The sequence below is a fragment of the Leptodactylus fuscus genome, chromosome 5 (assembly GCF_031893055.1).
Source record: "Leptodactylus fuscus isolate aLepFus1 chromosome 5, aLepFus1.hap2, whole genome shotgun sequence".
In the NCBI taxonomy this organism is placed as follows: domain Eukaryota; kingdom Metazoa; phylum Chordata; class Amphibia; order Anura; family Leptodactylidae; genus Leptodactylus; species Leptodactylus fuscus.
This window is the reverse complement of record NC_134269.1, coordinates 148,261,803-148,280,435: the sequence shown is the minus strand read 5'-3', so window position 1 is coordinate 148,280,435 and position 18,633 is coordinate 148,261,803. Positions and strand designations below refer to the sequence as shown.

The following is an 18,633-nucleotide window of genomic DNA, read 5'->3' as shown; positions in this document are numbered from 1 at the left end:
CGCTATGATTTAGTTGCAATACTTGTCTCCTTTCTTGTATCTAACCTGCCATACATGTCACTTGTTTCACTTAATTCTGCTAGTGACCTAATTTTACATATCATTGCTGTCACAGAAGAGTCTGGTACTCTTCAGACAACAGGATCACATGCTCCTACATGTCCAGATGGTCTCAATTTATCTTCTTTGTGGTCAGCCAATTCTTGGAATCGGCAGGGCGTCATCAGAGCATAGACGTAGCCTTTTTCTCTTGGACAAGTTTGAACACTTTACTTTAAAATATATATTTTCATATCTGCCACACATTTCGCAAGTCATGATAATGCATTACTTGGCGCTATCTTAGGTACACAAGAATTCAATAGTCCATAGTCCAGCAATTGAGGGTCTTCCATTTCATTGCCAACATGGCATCATATATAACAGATTACGGTGTACTTCCAAATAGATAATAAAACGTAACTTTTAATAATATTGTTAAAACCCCCAATATGGAAGCAAATTAATTAAAACGTCTAAACACCCACTCTATAAATTGGGTATCCCACGTGTCTGCAGCACAATCACTTGGAGAGAGTAATGAGAGGACAACCTCTCCTCCAGGTGGATGTATGAAGCTACAGTTCACCCGATAGCCAATGACCAATGATTCTGACTATTCACTATACTTGCTGTGTCTCAGTATTTAATTATGCAGAATGTGTGTGCTGAGGTACCATGTTTAACTAATGCAGTCACACACACCCTGTAACAGGACACCAGATAGTCAGATATCCAATCTCCCACTGCCTCTATGATATATTCCCTGTGGCTAGGTCAGTGCCAGTTCGTAACTTCAATATTATGTTCAGATCTCCTGTCGTTCACAGCTATATAGAGTCATCCAGTCAAAAAATATGCCCTGTTTTCTCCCTTTAGCAAACTCTTAGGCAGCTGAAATAAGACCTTACATCGGTGACTACCGGCAGCTCACCATCAGAGCTACGCCAGGAACTGCAGTTATCACTGCATTTATTATTTTTCTATCTCCTAACTAACTTAGCCACTCACTATAACATGTAGGGTGCGGGATAGTTAGTGCATTACTCCTGACGAACCTGACAGCACAGGGGAAACGTGTAGAGTAAAAATATAGAGAGTATTTATAGCATATACTACTATTAGTTCAGCTGTCTAAGAGTTTGCTAGAGGGAGGAATCGGGGCATATTTTTTGACTGGATGACTCTATATATCTGAACCGCAGGAGATCTGAACATAATATTGAAGTTACTAACTAGCACTGACCTAGCCACGGGGAATATACCATAGTGGCAGTGGGAGATTAGATATCTGACTATCTGTTGTCCTGTTAGAGGGTGTGTGTGACTGCATTAGTTAAACATGGTACCTCAGCACATACATTCTACATAATTAAATACTGAGACACAGAAAGTATAGTGAATAGTCAGAATCATTGGTCATTGGCTATCGGGTGAACTGTAGCTTCATACATTCACCTGGAGGAGAGGTTGTCATCTCATTACTCTCTCCAGGTGATTGTGCTGCAGACACGTGGGATACCCAATTTTTAGAGTGGGTGTTTAGACGTCTTAATTAATTTGCTTCCATATTAGGGGTTTTAAAAATATTATTGAAAGTTACGTTTTATTATCTATTTGGAAGTACACCATAATCTGTTATATATGAGCTTCTGACAGTGGTAGACCTCTGTGGCCCAACATGGCATCATGTTCAACAATTTTCATTTTTATCATTCACTTTTGGAATGATAGAATATAACCCATGTGCTGTAGAATATGTTTTCACAAATGTATTGATGTTGTATGTATCCTGTATCATCTTAATATGCGATATCTTTTTTTTCTCCTTGTTTGCACTGTATTGTATTTACTCTGGGAGCACAGTTCCCTCTCATTAGGGAAAATTTATTAAAACAGTCTAAAAACAAAACATTATTTATTAAAATGATCTAAAAGAAAAACGGTCTTATTTGGCCATAGCGACTACTCACAATGCAGCTTTCATTTTGTATAATGCTCCTGAAAAATGAAAGCTGTGCTGGGATTGGTTGCTACAGGTGACTCTGAACATTTTCATTTTGGATCATTTTATTAAATCTGACCAATTATGCTTAGCTTTTAGACTGATTTAATACATTTGCTCCAATGAGAGGCAATGCAAACAAGCAGAGAAAAAAGGTTCCATTATGACATCATTTTATTTATCATAGTATTATTATTAATTAATTATTATTATTATTATTATTATTATTATTATTATTATTATTATCATCATTTTAATAAATGTGCTCAATTATGTTTCCATTAGTTCCATATGTCTTAGTATACATTACATTTATTTTTCTCAATATTATTGGCATTCTTGTGTCCTCCTCTTGCCCTTCTTGTTTATGGATACACCACATCACCTCCCACTTCTCCTTAAACTCCATGAATACACTTGCGAACCATTTCTGCACGTGTATGGCACCTCTGATATACTGTGTATGGGCAAATGTCTGCCCTTACACTCCTTGGCCTCAAGCCTTCTACTGCACATGCCCGGGATTCTGACATACAGGAAGTGATGTCATTACGACACTCTTCCGTCCTGGATGTTTACCAGTATCATAGGAGACACTGTATGTATTCTTTCTATTATCTCCAGCAGGCTGCTGTTCTCCTATAAGCAGGTCTGTAAGTGTTTGCTCCGGACCTTCCTTATGGACACACTTACCTGTTTAGGGAGGGATCCTGTCATCTGTCTCTGGTCCCAGCCATGTCTATATGAATGATATAGAGCCTGGAGACCTCCCTCATAGCTACTGTCTTTTCTCATTACTTGTGTAGTGTATATTATGTATGATGTGCTAAATAAGACTTTACATACAGTTTTTTTTTCCATTTCTATGCAGATTTTGTTTGGCAAAGCTCATACTGGAGAAAACGTTTCATACTGAATGATCTCCCACATGGTGAACTGTGACTACTGTGACTATGCTTACCTCCTATGGAACATTATATGATGTATTCCTTACACAATATATGAGAGTTGTCCAATAAATCAGACTAATAATTTGCCTATGGGACAAAGCAGGATATGGCTGCAAAGGGAGAAGCATGAGATTCACCCGAAAGAAGTTCTGCTGCTATGTGCTAGTGCTTGTGTACTGCGCCTTCTCCTTCTATGCCGCCTACAATGTCTTCTTCCGACCCCCTAACGTGTCTCGGGTGCACAGAGTAGTGAGCAAAAAAGAAGGAGGTGCCAGAGGTAATAATATGTCTGTAGTGCTTGACAGAAATGGGAGGAAAACAGTCTGTGAGATTAAAGGGGTTGTCCATTAATTTGACAAGCTATGGAGGAGGCTGGAGAAGGTGAAACTAAACAAACAAACAAAAAACCCCATTAAACTTGCCTGTCTCCAGTGCTCCTTTGTCCATCGCCGCTGTATGTTTTGGTGCTCACCAAGAAGTTGTTGAAGCTGGAAGCCCTAGACTAATCAGTGGCCACAGGAAGGGACCCGGGTGAAGTCATTCACATATGCCACTAATTGGCCTCAGAGGTCATTTTGGCGCAGGACTTGGAGGGACTTCATGGTGGGGCAGACCCTGATACTCTGGGTACAAGTATGATGGAGGGTTTTTTGTCAAATTCCTGGACAAACCCTTTTAACCAGGCAAAATAAAGGAGCTATACGGAGGCTACTATGCAGGAGAATAAAACCACCAATCAGGTTACAGCTGACACTTCTAAAAAAGCTTTATAATGAATGAAAGCAAAGAGCTGAATGGTTCAGGAGAATCTGCACAGCGGTGAAATGGATGTATGTTGAAAAGATGCTTTCACTGACTGGAAGTTGCCAAAATCTGTATGTCTGACCCTCTTCAGATGGATGGAGCAGATTTTCAGTCACAAATCTCTACAACAATCCTATAAATTTTATTTCTTTTACCCACTAATCCATTTTCTCGTATTATAAAACTTGTATTATTCTGTCCGTCCTCAAATACAGACAAATAGGATATTTGGGGTTTATTAGCAGACCATTAAAGGAAGAAACATGTCCCATTGACTCCTATTGTTTTAAAAAAGGATGTGTGCTTGGCCCTTTTCTAGTGATGTAACCTGACATGGTAGTAGAATAACATTGCATTCAAATGAGAGTTTCAGCCATAAAACTCTGTTCTTGTGTTGCCCTTGAAAAGTAAGATGGGAAAGGGACTTCTAGCATAATATTCGTCATAATCTATGATGCTAGGAGCCTCTACCACCAAGCGACATACTGTCCTGTACTGGTCTCTTGGATGCAAAATGGCCCTGAAAAAATTTACTTTTTCTTTTCCTGTCTTTGTTCATCAGTTCTGTGAATGTAGTTTAAGTACTTATCCACACCACAGTGCCAATTTTCACAGATGTAGCTATGTCTGTCGAAATGGACAGAGAGCATGTCCTTGGTGTTTGTTTTCTGTAGCCTTAAAAGACGGTCCATCAAAATAATAGGAGTGTGAATAGATGCATAGACACATTATAGCCTGGACTTGGCACCACTAATACATGTTTTTGTAAAGATGTTGAATGGCAGATGTGTAACCAGCTTTATTGCCTATAGTGGCCACTAGTCCCTTGTTCTAAAAATCGCTTTTGCTTCTGTGTATAAATGCAGTATTTTCCTGCTTGACAGGGTCTCTTTCTTTTGGAAATGAACTATGGAATCCTTGGGAAGAAGATGAAAAGAGTCATAAGAGTTCACATATGAAAGTAGAAGATAACTGGAAAGACCTATTAAACAAGGACTCCCATCAAGAACAAGTACAACTCCAGGTGCAAATTTGGGGCAAGGCTGCCATTGGTAAGTAGCAGCTAAAGATCACAAAAGAGAAGGCTGAATTCATTGACTTTTTATCAAATCGCCAGACTGGTAAACAAAAATGTTTTCTATAGTTTACTAATTTGCAATAATTCTCTTTAGGGCAATACTTGTGGCAGCATATATTAGAAGGGCCACTTGAACCTGTTGATGATACTGCTCATTGGAGAGAGGGCAAGCTCAGAACTGGAAGAACTGAAATCAGGTATGATATTTGTAGACTTTAGATATTTGTAGATTTATTAGGATGGCACCACAACCAATGACAGCACAGCAGTTATTTTCCCAGTGCAGAATACAAAATGAAAGCTGTTTTGTGATTGGTTCCTGTGGGCAAGAGACCATTTAACTTTTGGGTATTTTTGTACATCTCCCAAAGGGTTTCATCTGTCAGCATCATAAGGTGTTGGCAGATTATACAAAACACACATTCCTAAATCCTGCTTGGCATCTTTACTCCCTTTCATGAGAACACTTTCTATGGACTAAGCTGTGGGGTGTAAAGTTGTTTTTTTTTTTTTTTTTTGTTTGTTTTTTTAAACTGGGGCATGCTGCATGGATATATGAGAGGTAAAATTTGAAATGCATGTTGCATTCCATGTGTTATTGTTCTCTAAATTAAAATGATGTATAATTTATATAAAGCAAGAAGACCCATGTTGTATTCCCTGCACTATATATTTGTGATCATTATTCCTAAGCAAGAAGCCCCATATTGTATTCCCTGCACTTTATATTTATGATCATTATTCCTGGACGACAGCACTACTGGAACTGTGGGCAGGAATCTTTGATAGTTGGTAAATCTCTTCCTTTTTATTTAGAGGAATTATCCAAGTTCCAAAAATGATCTGCAAATACATCCACTAAATGCTTACTGTTTCCTTGCGTACGCTTTGCTTTATTTTACTCGAGGCTCCTTGTATCACTGTTATTTACATGTAGTGAATCTGTGAACAAAGTACGTTTTCCATGGTGCATCTGCCTGCTCTCCCAGCCAATGATATCTCAGGTAATAAATCTGTGAATGGGCTGGTAGTGTGCATTGTCCATCACAGCACAATTCACAGTCTCTAGAACTGATGGTGATAGTCTAGTGCTGTCTGATAGCTCCTAGATGTCAGAACTCCCAGGGATCATACATTTATCAACACTAAGCAAAGCCATACTGCAGTCAGCTCGTCCCTCTGGTTAGTGTGAGTTGATCCTCCCACTGCCCAGGGGGACAAACTGAAGGCAGGGTGGGGGTGTTTAGTGATGATGCAGCAGTGCTCAGAAATTGAAGAAAACTCCCCCAGTGCTCCAAGATTTCTCATTTGAATAAAAGTGCTTCTTCGCATCCCTGGGGCTCTGAAACATAAGAAAGGTATGGATTTTATTCTGCTAACAGCACCTACAGCACTATGGGAGCAGATTAAAGTAGCTGTGGACAGTGATAGACTCCCTTAAAGTCTAAGGCCCCAACGAAAAGCTGTGGGTTTTTTTTTTTTCCTTGCAGATTTTGCTGTGGTTTGTTGAGACCTAGCCATAAGTGGATTAAACAAAAGGAGAAAGTATAAGAGCTTTCTATATATTTTTCCTTTTGTAGTCACTCTTGGTTTTGGCTCAAAACCTTTGCAAAATCTGCAACAACAAAAAAGCGGCTTTTCCGCAATGTGGGGTCTTAGCCCTAATGTCTTAGTATATTAGTAAAAATCGGATTTCCAACGAGAGGATACTTTGCCATTTTAAAATTAGAACTGCTTTATTTATATTTTGTTTCATCCTTTATTTAGTTTCATCACTGGTCCTGCAGTTGTTCCAGGTTACTTCTCCGTGGAAGCCCAGAATGTAGTTCTTGTTCTCAATGGCAGAGAAGAAACAAAGATTTATTTTGCTACGCAGTGGCTTCAGTACACACAGACTCTGGTTGATGACCATAAACTCCAACATGTTGCTGTAGTACTGCTAGGAAATGAACAGTGCAATAATAACTGGATCCTTCCCTATTTGAAGAAGAGTGGAGGGTTTGTGGACGTTCTATATCTTGTCTATGACAGTACTTGGATTAATGAGGAAGATGTTTACCAGTGGCCTCTAGGAGTAGCAACGTAAGTCTTTATTTTTACTCCTTCAGGACATAGAGTAGAGGTTTTGACTGGAGGGGTTGTGTCATGAAGTCAGACACAGTTGACATACCAGGTTAGGGCATATTAACATCATAGAGGAAGTCCACTACTCTGGCAGTCTCAAGTTGTTGTACTATATGGATTGGTATTCATCTAAATGACTGCTGTGTAATGTTATATATAGTTATAAAATTAGACGATGCACCATATTTTAGAACACAAAATAGGATAAAATTGTAAAACTTGCCAAATTGGTAAAAGTTTTTCAACTTTTGGATTTGCTCATATATTTAGCCTTTAACCCCTTAACGACCGGCCCATAGTAAAATTACGTCGGCACTGACAGGTCCTTCCTGACTGCCCTATAGTAAAATTACGTCGGGCAGTCAGGGAAGGATTCCCTGTCAGTGCCGATGTAATTGGAGCGGATCTTAGCTGTATCTGACAGCTAAGACCCTGCTCCATTACCCCCCATCGGAGGGGGCTCCGATCGGGGGTTTTTAACCCCTTCAGTTCCGTGATCAAACATGATCACGGAACTGAAGCGGTTCCGTGACGGTGCCGGCCGAATCGGCACCCCCCGCGGCGAGATCGAGGGGTGCCGATGTCTCTAACATGGAGCCTGGGGTCTGGCCAGTGACCCCAAGCTCCAAAAGACCCCCAATACCTGGTTGATCCTGCCCGGGGAAGAGGAAGTCAGACGCAGGCAGCCCCTGCGTCTGACTTCCTCCAGACGCTGCAAGACACTGAGAGCTGTGTCCTGCAGCGTCTAATAGAGAATTAGTGATGCTTTTATCAAAGCATCACTAATCCAAGTGTCCTAAAGTAAAAAGTGTAAAAGTAAAAAATAAAAAGTGAAAAATAAATAAATAAAGTGTCTGATAAAAATGAATAAACTTATAAAGCCCCAAAATTTCCTTTTTTCTATAAAAAATTAATTATATTAAAAAAAACCTAAAACTTAATAAAAACAATACATATTTGGTATCGTCGCGTCCGTAACAATCTGAACAATAAAACTCCAACAATATTTAATGTATACGGTGAACGTCGAAAAAAAAAACCGGAAAAAACCCGCCGGAAGTAGTGATTTTTCGCCATCTCAACTTACAAAATATGCTATAAAAAGTGATCAAAAAGTCATATACACCCCACAACAGTACCAATAAAAAGCGCACATTGTCCCGCAAAAAATAAGCCCACAACCAACACTGTCAACCGAAAAATAAAAATGTTACGCTTCTCAGAAGATGGCGATGCAAAAAACATTGATTTATGTCCCTAAATGTGTTTTTATTCTACAGAATTAGTATCGCATAAAAAAAATACTATAAATGAGGTATCGCCGTAACCGTACCGACCCGCAGAATAAAGGGAACATGTTACTTATATTGTACGCTGCATGGCGAAAAATTTAAAAGGTAGAATGCAATGCCAGGATTGATTTTTCTTTAAAAAATCCTGCAAAAAAGGGTTAATAAAATGTATTCAATAAGTTGTAGGCACCCAAAAATGGTGTCATTACAAAATGCATCACATCCCGCAAACAACAAGCCCTTATATGGCCACGTCACCAGAAAAATAAAGAAAATATAGCATCTAGTAATGTGAAGACAAACAACCCCAAAATCGCCAAATCATTAGAATACAACTGGCTGCGTCAGGTAGGGAATATATAAGCTGTGCGAGCGAATATCAGGGGACACCCCAGATTTACAGCTTACGAGGGAAAAGACACCGGAAGTGACCCCCTAAGTGACCCCAGAGTGACTCCCCCAATCATGGGACATAGTAGGGAATTTGGTGTTTGCAATGTCCTCCACACCGCTTATATATTCCCTCTTCGCCATCCCCTCTGCAATCACGTCCGGGGTACTAATACTCACTACACCCCCTGATATATTCTTTCAGGGGTGCAGTTTTCAAAATGGGGTGACTCCTTTGGGGAATCCAGTTTTCTGGTACGTTATAGGCTCTACAAACATGACATGGCGTCCGGATACCAAACATCTGAATCTGTACTCTAAAAGTCGCATAGCGCTCCTTCCCTTCTGCGCCCTGCTGTGCGCCCAAACTGCAGTTTATGCCACATGTATGACACTGGTGTACCCAGGATAACGGACGTAATGTCATATGTGGGTATAAACTGATATTAGGGCACAGCCGGACACAGAAGGGAAAAGAAGGGTTATTGGGTTTTTGGAGCGCAGACGGTTTGGTTTTTGGATGCCATGACACTTTTGCAGAGCTGAAGCGCCAGTAAAGTGGAATCCCCTGATATGTGACCTTATTTTGGAAACTACACGCCTGAAGGATTTATCCAGGGGTACAGAGAGCATTTTTAACCCCCAAGTGTTGCTATAACATATTATCCATAAATGAATACAAAGCTGATTGTGAGAAGTGAAAATGACAATTTTTCCAAGAATCGGTCATTTCAGTGCGTAATATGTTGTGTCCGACTCGTATCAGAGATGAACGCTCTGAAAGCTGTTATGCCCGGGATACCCACTTAACAGTTTTTGGAGTGTGTATCTCTGCTGACATAAGTTGGGCACAACATATCAGATACTGAAATGGCGAATCTCTGGAAAACTTCATTTTTAACTTCTCATTATCAGCCGCAATTTCATTTCTGGAAACCAAATAAATGCAACCCTCAAGGGTTAAAATGCTCGCTACACCGCTTGATAAATGCCATCAGTGGGGTAGTGTCCAAAATGGGGTGAGATGTCTGCAGATTCCACTTCAGGGGCTTTGCAAAAGTGGCATGGTGTCCTAAAACCAAACTGTGCTCCAAAAACCAATATAGCGCTCCTTTCCTTCTGTGCCCGGCTGTGTCCAAACAGCCTTTCTACCTACATATGGCATTAAGTCTGTTATCCGGGGTACACCAGTGTCATACATGTGGGCATACACCGCCATTTGGGTACACAGCAGGGCGCAGATGTGAAGGAGCGCTATGTGCTTTTGGAGTGCAGATTTAGATTGTTGGTTTTTGGACACCATGTCATATTTGCCGAGACCCTAAAATTTCCCCTACAAAATGGGGTCACTTCTTGGCGAATTCCAGTTTACTGGCACCTTCAGGGCTCTGCAAAAGCAACATGGCGCCCCGAAAGTCCCTCTAACACTGTACCCCAATAGCTAAAAAGCGCACTGCTCCTTCTCTTCTGAGCCCTGCTGTGTGCCCAAGCGGCAGTTTACACCCACATATATAATTTTCTGACCCTCGAGATGGCCCCTTAATAGTTTTAGGAGTGCAGGTCTCTGACAACACAAAGTGGGTGCAACGTATTGGGCACCGAAATGGCATATTTCTTTAAAAATTTCAATTTTCATTTTGTACATTAATTTTTGGGAAGCATTTTTAGGCTCAAAATGATAATACCCCTTGATACATTCCTTGATGGGTGTAGTTTTTAAAATGGAGTCACATTTGAGGGGTTTCCATTGTATTGGTACTTTAGGGGTTCAGCAAATGCGACATGGCACCTGAAAACTATTCCAGCAACATCTGCCCTCCAAAATCCAAATGGCGCTCATTCCATTCTGAGCCCCACCATGTCCCCATACAGCAGATTATGGCCACATATGGGGTATTGCCGTGTTCAGGAGAAATTGTGTAACAAACTGTGGGGGGCTTTCTCTCCTTTAACCCCTTGTGAAAATGAAAACTTTGGGGATAAAGGGACATTTTACTAATTTTTAACCTACACATCCCTAAGTTAGTAAAATCTGTGAAACGGCTATAGGGTCAAAATGTTCACTATACCCCTCAATGAATACCTTAAGGGGTCTAGTTTATAAAATGGGGTCATTTATGGGGGGGTTTCAATTGTTTTGGTATCTCAAATCTTGTTTGAATGTGCAATGGGCCTGAAATATCTGCAAGCAAAATTTGAGTCTTGAAATCCAGTTGGTGATCCCTTCTTTTTGGGCCCTACCGTGCGTCCGTACATAGAATTAAGGCCACAAAGTGTACATTTTTGAACACGGGAGAAATGGGGTCATCTATTTTGGGGTGTTTTTCTTCATTTTCATGTGTTATGTGCAAAAAAAACTGCCTTTAAAATTACTCTTTTGTGTAAAAAATATGAGAATTTTTTGTTTGACGCAAATTCTTTTAAAACCTATGGGGTCAAAATACTCACTATACCCATCAATGAATACCTCAAGGGGTCTAGTTTATAAAATTGTGTCATTTATTGGGGTTTTCAATTGTTTTGGTAACTCAAATCTTGTTTGAATGCGCAATGGGCCTGAAACATTTAGAAGCAAAAATTGTGTCTTGAAATCCAGTTGGTGCTCCCTTCTTTTTGGGCCCTACTGTGCGTCCGTACATGGGATTAAGGCCACAAAGTGTACATTTTTGACCACGGGAGAAATGGGGTCATCTATTTTGGGGTGTTTTTCTTCATTTTCTTGTGTTATGTGCAAAAAAAACGGCCTATAAAATGACACTTGTGTAAAAAATATGAAATTTTTTTTGTTTGACGCAAATTTTCTCAAAACTTATAGGGTCAAAGTACTCTCTATACCCCTCAATGAATACCCTAAGGGGTCTAGTTTATAAAATGGTGTCATTTATGGGTGTTTTCAATTGCTTTGGTAACTCAAATCTTGTTTGAATGTGCAATGGACATAAAATATCTGCAAGCAAAATTTGTGTTTTGAAATCCATTTGGCCCTCCCTACCTCTTAGGCCCTACTGTACGTGCGTATATAGGACTAAGGCCACAAAGTGAACATTTTTTAACACGGGAGAAGTGGGGTGATATATTTTGGGGTGTGTTTCTTCTTTTTGATGTGTTGTGTGCAAAAAAACTGTCTTTAATATGACACATATTTGAAGAAAATTAAAATGAAATTTTTTTCATCATTTGTAATAATTCTTGCAAAACAATATTTGTTTGATCAAAATGCTCACTATACCCCTCAAAGAATACCTGAAGGGGTCTAGTTTTCCAAATTGGGTCATTTAATGGGAGTTTCTGTCATTATGCCACCTATTCCTGTCTGCAAACATAGCTTGGTACAGGAAAAAATCACACACTCAAAATTTCCAAAATTTGCTTATAAACTTGATAAACTTGTAAATTGTCTAAGTTACTCAAATATGCTAAAATTATCTCAAATATGCTTGAAACACAAAAGGAACATTTGGAAATATATAACTACTAACTTTTTTGCCCTGTATTATTGTGCATATGTGAGATATCGCAGCTAAAAATGGAAAACATTGAAAAATTTTCAAAATTTTCAGCATTTGCGAGTTTTTTAATAAATTTACACAAGTTATATCAGTCTAATTTTACCTTCTCAGTAAAGTACAACATGTCACGAAAAAACAATATCAGAATCGCTTGGATGCAATATACTGTTACAGAATTATTCATTGATAAAGTCACACAGGGCAAATTTCAAAAATTTGGCTTGGTCATTAAGGTCCAAAACAGGCTGGTCACTAAGGGGTTAATTAGAGCTGGACAATTAATCGCAATGTAACTGAAACTGAAGGACAGATGAGTTAATAAATATAAACTTGCTCACATCAATTATTTCAGTAATTTTCATTTCTGCCAACCTGTGTCTCTGTCATTGCCCGAAGGGTGTGTTGCTAACTGTACAGATTATTGATATGTGAATAAGACCTAATGCACACAAGCATTTCCATTTCGGTCTGTGGTAAAACCACGTGAATGAAGTCTCTGTGGTGTCCATGCCCTCCTTGGACCCATTCATTCTTGTAGTGAGCCTAGGCCGTAAAATGGACAGAAATAGGACCTGTCCAGAGTTTTGCCCCCTACACATGATAATACACTCCTGTGTGTATGGGGCCATAGGAGGTAATTAGACAGTGTGTCAGCCATTAACAACATGGCAAACACACTGACAAAGCCCACATTAATGGTCTTGGAGCCCATTAAATAATTGTTAATTGATTTGTAATCTAGGATAAGGTATTCAATTATGATTGAATTCATAATCTCACAGCCATATCTGTAAAGCACTAATTATACTTTATATTAACATTTCAGGTACAGAAACTTTCCAATCATTGATCCAAGTTGGTCTCTTGTTCATGATTCACGGCCATACTTGTGCAACTTTCTAGGAACTGTCTATGGCAACTCTTCTAGAGAGATTCTTATGGAGGTTATAAGAAAGGAGGGTCTTGACCAGCTCTGTTGGATCTCACCCAGAAATGAGTAAGTACTGCTCATCTTTTGAAGGGAGTCTACCATTACCAAAACCATTTCTAGGCCAGGACTCCACGTGCTGTAAATGCTGCAGCAAAACCCGCTGCATTTTACAGTCCCTGTAGAGTGCATGGGATTCTAGAGAATCTCAGGCACATTGCAGAAAAATAACAGTAGCCGAAATGCTGCAATTTCCAAAACCGTTGTGTTTTTGGAATTCACAGCATGTCAACTATATCCTACAGAAACGCCAGTGACCATTAGTAGCATGGCGAATGTACCTTTTTGTGTAGCCTTGCTGCTGAGAAAATCAACTTTTAATTTGTAAGCAAAGGAACTGTATGGTGCATGAAGGGAACAGGCATGACTGTGTCTGCCATAGCATCTAATGCTGCCTGTGGTTGCTGAACATTGAGACCTGTCAGTCCTTGTTAGGGGGCAGCTCTGTTTTGTGACTACTAGCAGAAATGGGTGCTCTGGCAATCATTGGCATGTCCTGGATGCACCAAACAGCTAATCTGCATTCACATTAAAAGTTAAAGTACAATTTTGCTGCTAAGAAATTGACAAATTGTCTCATGAATGATTTTAAGTGTAGTTAAAAACAATTGTGACACATTTCTTTTGAAAGGGAATCTAGGACTATCAAAACTGCTTCTAAATTGCTTTTTGTTAAACTTAGTTTATATTGCTCTATGGGGACAGACACCTTCTATAATACTGTTGTTCCAAACTGGGAATGACAGCTTTAGAAATTGCCATACTGGGAAGTGTGTATTATAGAAAGGAGAAGGGATTCAACTCTGTTCACTAACACATAAGTAAAAACTGTGCATGCAAGGCAGGGGAAAGAATGGTTGACATTACATGTCACAATGAGATATACAGTTCTATGTATTGCCGATGAAGATGTGTGTTGCTTCCTAAGAGCTGTAGTATCAGCATGTGATAAATACACTCCACCAAGCAGAGGGCTGTGACTTTACTGCATTATGGGGATGTGCGCTGCCAATTATAGTGAAAATTGTGGCTGGTAATTACAGTGTACAGGCTTTTGTGTAATGAAGGGGAAATAAGGATGGGGCAGCATCGCTTTGGGCTTGTTCACATCTGCGCCCCGGGTCTCCGTTTTGCAGGTTTCCGTTTCCTGCCCGAAACTGGACAGGAGACGGAAACCTGCAGTCAGTTTTCAAACCCATACGCGGTGATACTAGGTTTTTTTTTAACCGGATACAGAGTCGGACATGCAGGAATTTGTGTCCGGTTAAAAAAAAAAAAAAAATCCTCGGTTTTGCCGCGGAGAGCACAAAACGCTTACTGGCGCTCACGGCCGGACACTGTCTGTCAGGTTTCCGTCTCCTGTCTGCAGAAGCTGGAAACCTGAAAACGGAAATCTAGTGCGCTGGTGTGAACCCAGTGTTTCTCTGGCAATATAAAACTTAGAAATGTCTTTCTTGTCCGGTTTCTGGATACTACCGATTGAAAACACATTTGGGATTAGGAGTAGCTGACATTGCATATAACTATCCCAATGAGATTTTCAACCATTGATATCCCTTGGAATAATAAAGATAGAAACGTGCTCTGTGTGTCATACAAAAGAGGCAAAATATGTCTGTCTTATGACAACAAGGTTCTATGTGTAATAGTGTCAGACATATGTGAGGGAGTATTAAGGGTAATATGTAAAATCCCAGAAAAATATCTGATTCCAGTGTGTGTATGTACAGTATTTTTTGTTCTAAATATTTTGGTGTTTATAACAGCCATTTCAGTTTGATATATCTAATAACTGATGGACACAGTAATATTTCAGGATTGAAATGAGGTTTATTGTACTAACAGAAAATGTGCAATATGCATTAAACCAAAATTTGACCGGTGCAAAAGTATGGGCACCTCAACAGAAAAGTGACATTGGTATTTAGTAGATCCTCCTTTTGCAAAGATAACAGCCTCTAGTCGCTTCCTGTAGCTTTTAATCAGTTCCTGGATCCTGGATAAAGGTATTTTGGACAAACAATTCAAGTTCAGTTAAGTTAGATGGTCGCCGAGCATGGACAGCCCGCTTCAAATCATCCCACAGATGTTCAATGATATTCAGGTCTGGGGACTGGGATGGCCATTCCAGAACATTGTAATTGTTCTTCTGCATGAATGCCTGAGGATTTGGAGCGGTGTTTTGGATCATTGTCTTGCTGAAATATCCATCCCCGGCGTAACTTCAACTTCGTCACTGATTCTTGAACATTATTCTCAAGAATCTGCTGATACTGAGTGGAATCCATGCGACTCTCAACTTTAACAAGATTCCCGATGCCGGCATTGGCCACACAGCCCCAAAGCATGATGGAACCTCCACCAAATTTTACAGTGGGTAGCATGTGTTTTTCATGGAATGCTGTTTCTTTTTGGACGCCATGCATAACGCCTTTTTTTTATAACCAAACAACTCAATTTTTGTTTCCAAAATGAAGCTGCCTTGTCCAAATGTGCTTTTTCATACCTCAGGCAACTCTATTTGTGGCGTACGTGCAGAAACGGCTTCTTTCTCATCACTCTCCCATACAGCTTCTATTTGTGCAAAGTGCGCTGTATAGTTGACCGATGCACAGTGACACCATCTGCAGCAAGATGATGCTGCAGCTCTTTGGAGGTGGTCTGTGGATTGTCCTTGACTGTTCTCACCATTCTTCTTCTCTGCCTTTCTGATATTTTTCTTGGCCTGCCACTTCTGGGCTTAACAAGAACTGTCCCTGTGGTCTTCCATTTCCTTACTATGTTCCTCACAGTGGAAACTGACAGGTTAAATCTCTGAGACAACTTTTTGTATCCTTCCCCTGAACAACTATGTTGAACAATCTTTGTTTTCAGATCATTTGAGAGTTGTTTTGAGTAGCCCATGATGCCACTCTTCAGAGGAGATTCAAATAGGAGATCAACTTGCAATTGGCCACCTTAAATACCTTTTCTTATGATTGGATACATCTGGCTATGAAGTTCAAAGCTCACTGAGGTTACAAAACCAATTTTGTGCTTCAGTAAGTCAGTAAAAAGTAGTTAGGGGAATTCAAATCAATAAAATGATAAGGGTGCCCATACTTTTGCACCGGTCAAATTTTGGTTTAATGCATATTGCACATTTTCTGTTAGTACAATAAACCTCATTTCAATCCTGAAATATTACTGTGTCCATCAGTTATTAGATATATCAAACTGAAATGGCTGTTGCAAACACCAAAATATTTAGAACAAAAAAATGATTAAGATTAATAGGGGTGCCCAAACTTTTTCATAGGACTGTATATATATGTATATATAATATGTGTGTTTTCATTCAAAAAACCACATTATAAGACTGTATAGGTAAAATATAAGCATGGGACATTAAACTGTGTAACTATGTTCCTACAGGTGGCAACCGCAAGAGACTAATGAAAGCTTTAAGAGCTATCATGGTGCACTGTTGCAGAGCGACTTAACCTTAAGCCCTGTAGGCATAAACACTGAGTGTTACAGAATTTACGAGGCCTGTTCCTATGGCTCTGTTCCTGTAGTTGAAGATGTGATGACACAGGGAAACTGTGGAAACTCTTCTATTGACAGTAATGCTCCTTTACAACTCCTGAAGACTTATGGTGCCCCATTTATTTTTATCAAATCATGGAAAGAACTTCCTGCCATTATAAACCAGGAAAAAAACATGAGCTTACAAGAGAAGATTCATCGAAGAAAAAGGATTCTAGAATGGTACAGACAATTCAGATTAAAGCTCAAACACAAATTTATTGGAACGCTTGAAAAAGCATTTCTGCAAAAGGCTAAATGAAAACGCCCATAATTTTATTTATGGTCTGAATTACTTGAAAATGCTTGTTTAGTAGTTTTTTGGGGTTTTTTTTATCTTTAACATACTGTAATTTCGTTACCTCAGTACTGCAGTTTATAGGTTTGCTGTGCACATAAATGTAAACGAACATATAGTGTTGATACTATGTACAGTGTTTTGTTCATTTTTTTTCCTCCCTCCACCCTCTTACATGCCAAAAGATGGCATCACTGTTGGTGGGACATTGGTATGACAAGCTTGTGGAGTAACTCATTTTCTTATCTGTAAGCTATGTTATTGGGCCTTGACTTCAAGTTATCAGACTACTTCACAAAGTACCTTTTGATATGCTGCTATCCCATGTCAGAAGAAGAAAAAGGTGCACATTTCAAAGAGAGTCCGTCACTGTAAATTGAGGTGTTCTTGCAAACTCCTGCTAAGAACAATGTAGTGACCTTGTGCCTTTTGGCAAAATAGTGATCCATTTTTTTTATTTTTTTTTTGCATGCCTGGGTACAGCAGTTGAGGCTACATTTATTATGTGGATATTTTGTTTTAGTTACAAATTCTCATGATAACTTTTTGACAGGTGATCAAGATCTCTAGACTCCGTGCCATAATATATTTATGGCACAGACTTTAGACAGCTGCCTGTTTGTCAGGTCTCTACAAGGGCTGTTCTTGGGGGAGTCTAAAGAAAACATAGTGACTGTTTTCACATATGTAGCTTTCAAGTCAGGAGATAACTAGCATGCCAGTACTAGGAAGTGATTGCTGCTATCTAGGTATGTTCACACACTACACACTACTTTCATCCATCATAGGATACCAGCTATGGACATTATTGGTAGTACAGTAACGGATACAGAGTCCAATCCTTCTGCTTCCGTGTACATTGACTATAATGTAAAAACGCAGTGGACACATTCTTCCATCATGTTTTCTTTTGTAATGGAAGAAAGCTTATATATCTATGGGTGAACACAGATGAACACCAGGCAGACGCGGCACTGTCTGCATCTGTGGTTTTATATCTGTGGCTGTCATCTTGAGATGGATGAGCATAATGGACATTAAATAAAATAACAGTAGTGTGAACCAACCCTAATAGGTTGGATTTACCCTGTAACTAGGGCATATTTCTAGGGTTTGGTGACTTTTGAGGGGCACTGTATGGAGGAAAAAAAATTAAGATAACAATAATTAAAAAAAAATTCTATTGAAACACTAGTAAAGAGTAATTAAGATGCTATGGCATTTGTATATTTTTACAATTTATCAGCAAAAGTATATGGATACAAAAATGCTTCTACTCTGAATTGGTTAAAGCTGTTTCTGCAATAGTTGTATGATGATACAGCCGGTATGATTGGTATTTTATCTAACAGGCTATTGTATATTAACATATACAGTTACCAGTCAGACTTTATTTGCCACAGCTAAAAACATAGTCTCAATAACGTAAAATGTAGCTTTTGGTGAACATTGCAATAGCTTTAGTTCTGAAAAGGGAAGAAACTCCATGTGTTTTATTGTAAACTGATTTTTAAATTGCAAAGGTATAAAATGGATTTGATTTGTTTATATAATTTATTGTAATGTGTTAAACTTGTGTTAAGTGAAGC

General features: G+C 39.2%; 1 protein-coding gene across 2 annotated transcripts; it reads left to right on the top strand.

Moving 5' to 3' along the window:
* The first annotated feature begins 2,591 nt into the window (after positions 1-2,591).
* On the top strand, positions 2,592-18,215 carry RXYLT1 (ribitol xylosyltransferase 1). 2 transcript variants are annotated; one of them, XM_075274458.1, is made up of 7 exons: positions 2,592-2,642; positions 2,916-3,271; positions 4,683-4,850; positions 4,971-5,073; positions 6,644-6,958; positions 13,018-13,188; positions 16,594-18,215. In XM_075274458.1, the coding sequence occupies exons 2-7, from the start codon at positions 3,121-3,123 to the stop codon at positions 17,006-17,008; spliced, it is 1,323 nt and encodes a 440-aa protein (XP_075130559.1). In that variant the 5' UTR covers positions 2,592-2,642; positions 2,916-3,120; the 3' UTR covers positions 17,009-18,215. The 2 variants fall into 2 exon arrangements, with proteins under 2 accessions (XP_075130559.1, XP_075130560.1); XM_075274459.1 differs by lacking the exon at positions 2,592-2,642 and adding an exon at positions 2,647-2,693.
* Positions 18,216-18,633: the final 418 nt, after the last annotated feature.

Coding starts and splice junctions, on each gene's coding strand:
- RXYLT1 (XM_075274458.1), top strand. CDS start 3,121: ATGAGATTCACCCGAAAGAAGTTCTGCTGCTATGTGCTAGTGCTTGTG. Junction 3,272..4,682: donor AAAAGAAGGAGGTGCCAGAG/GTAATAATATGT, acceptor CCTGCTTGACAG/GGTCTCTTTCTTTTGGAAAT. Junction 13,189..16,593: donor TGGATCTCACCCAGAAATGA/GTAAGTACTGCT, acceptor ATGTTCCTACAG/GTGGCAACCGCAAGAGACTA.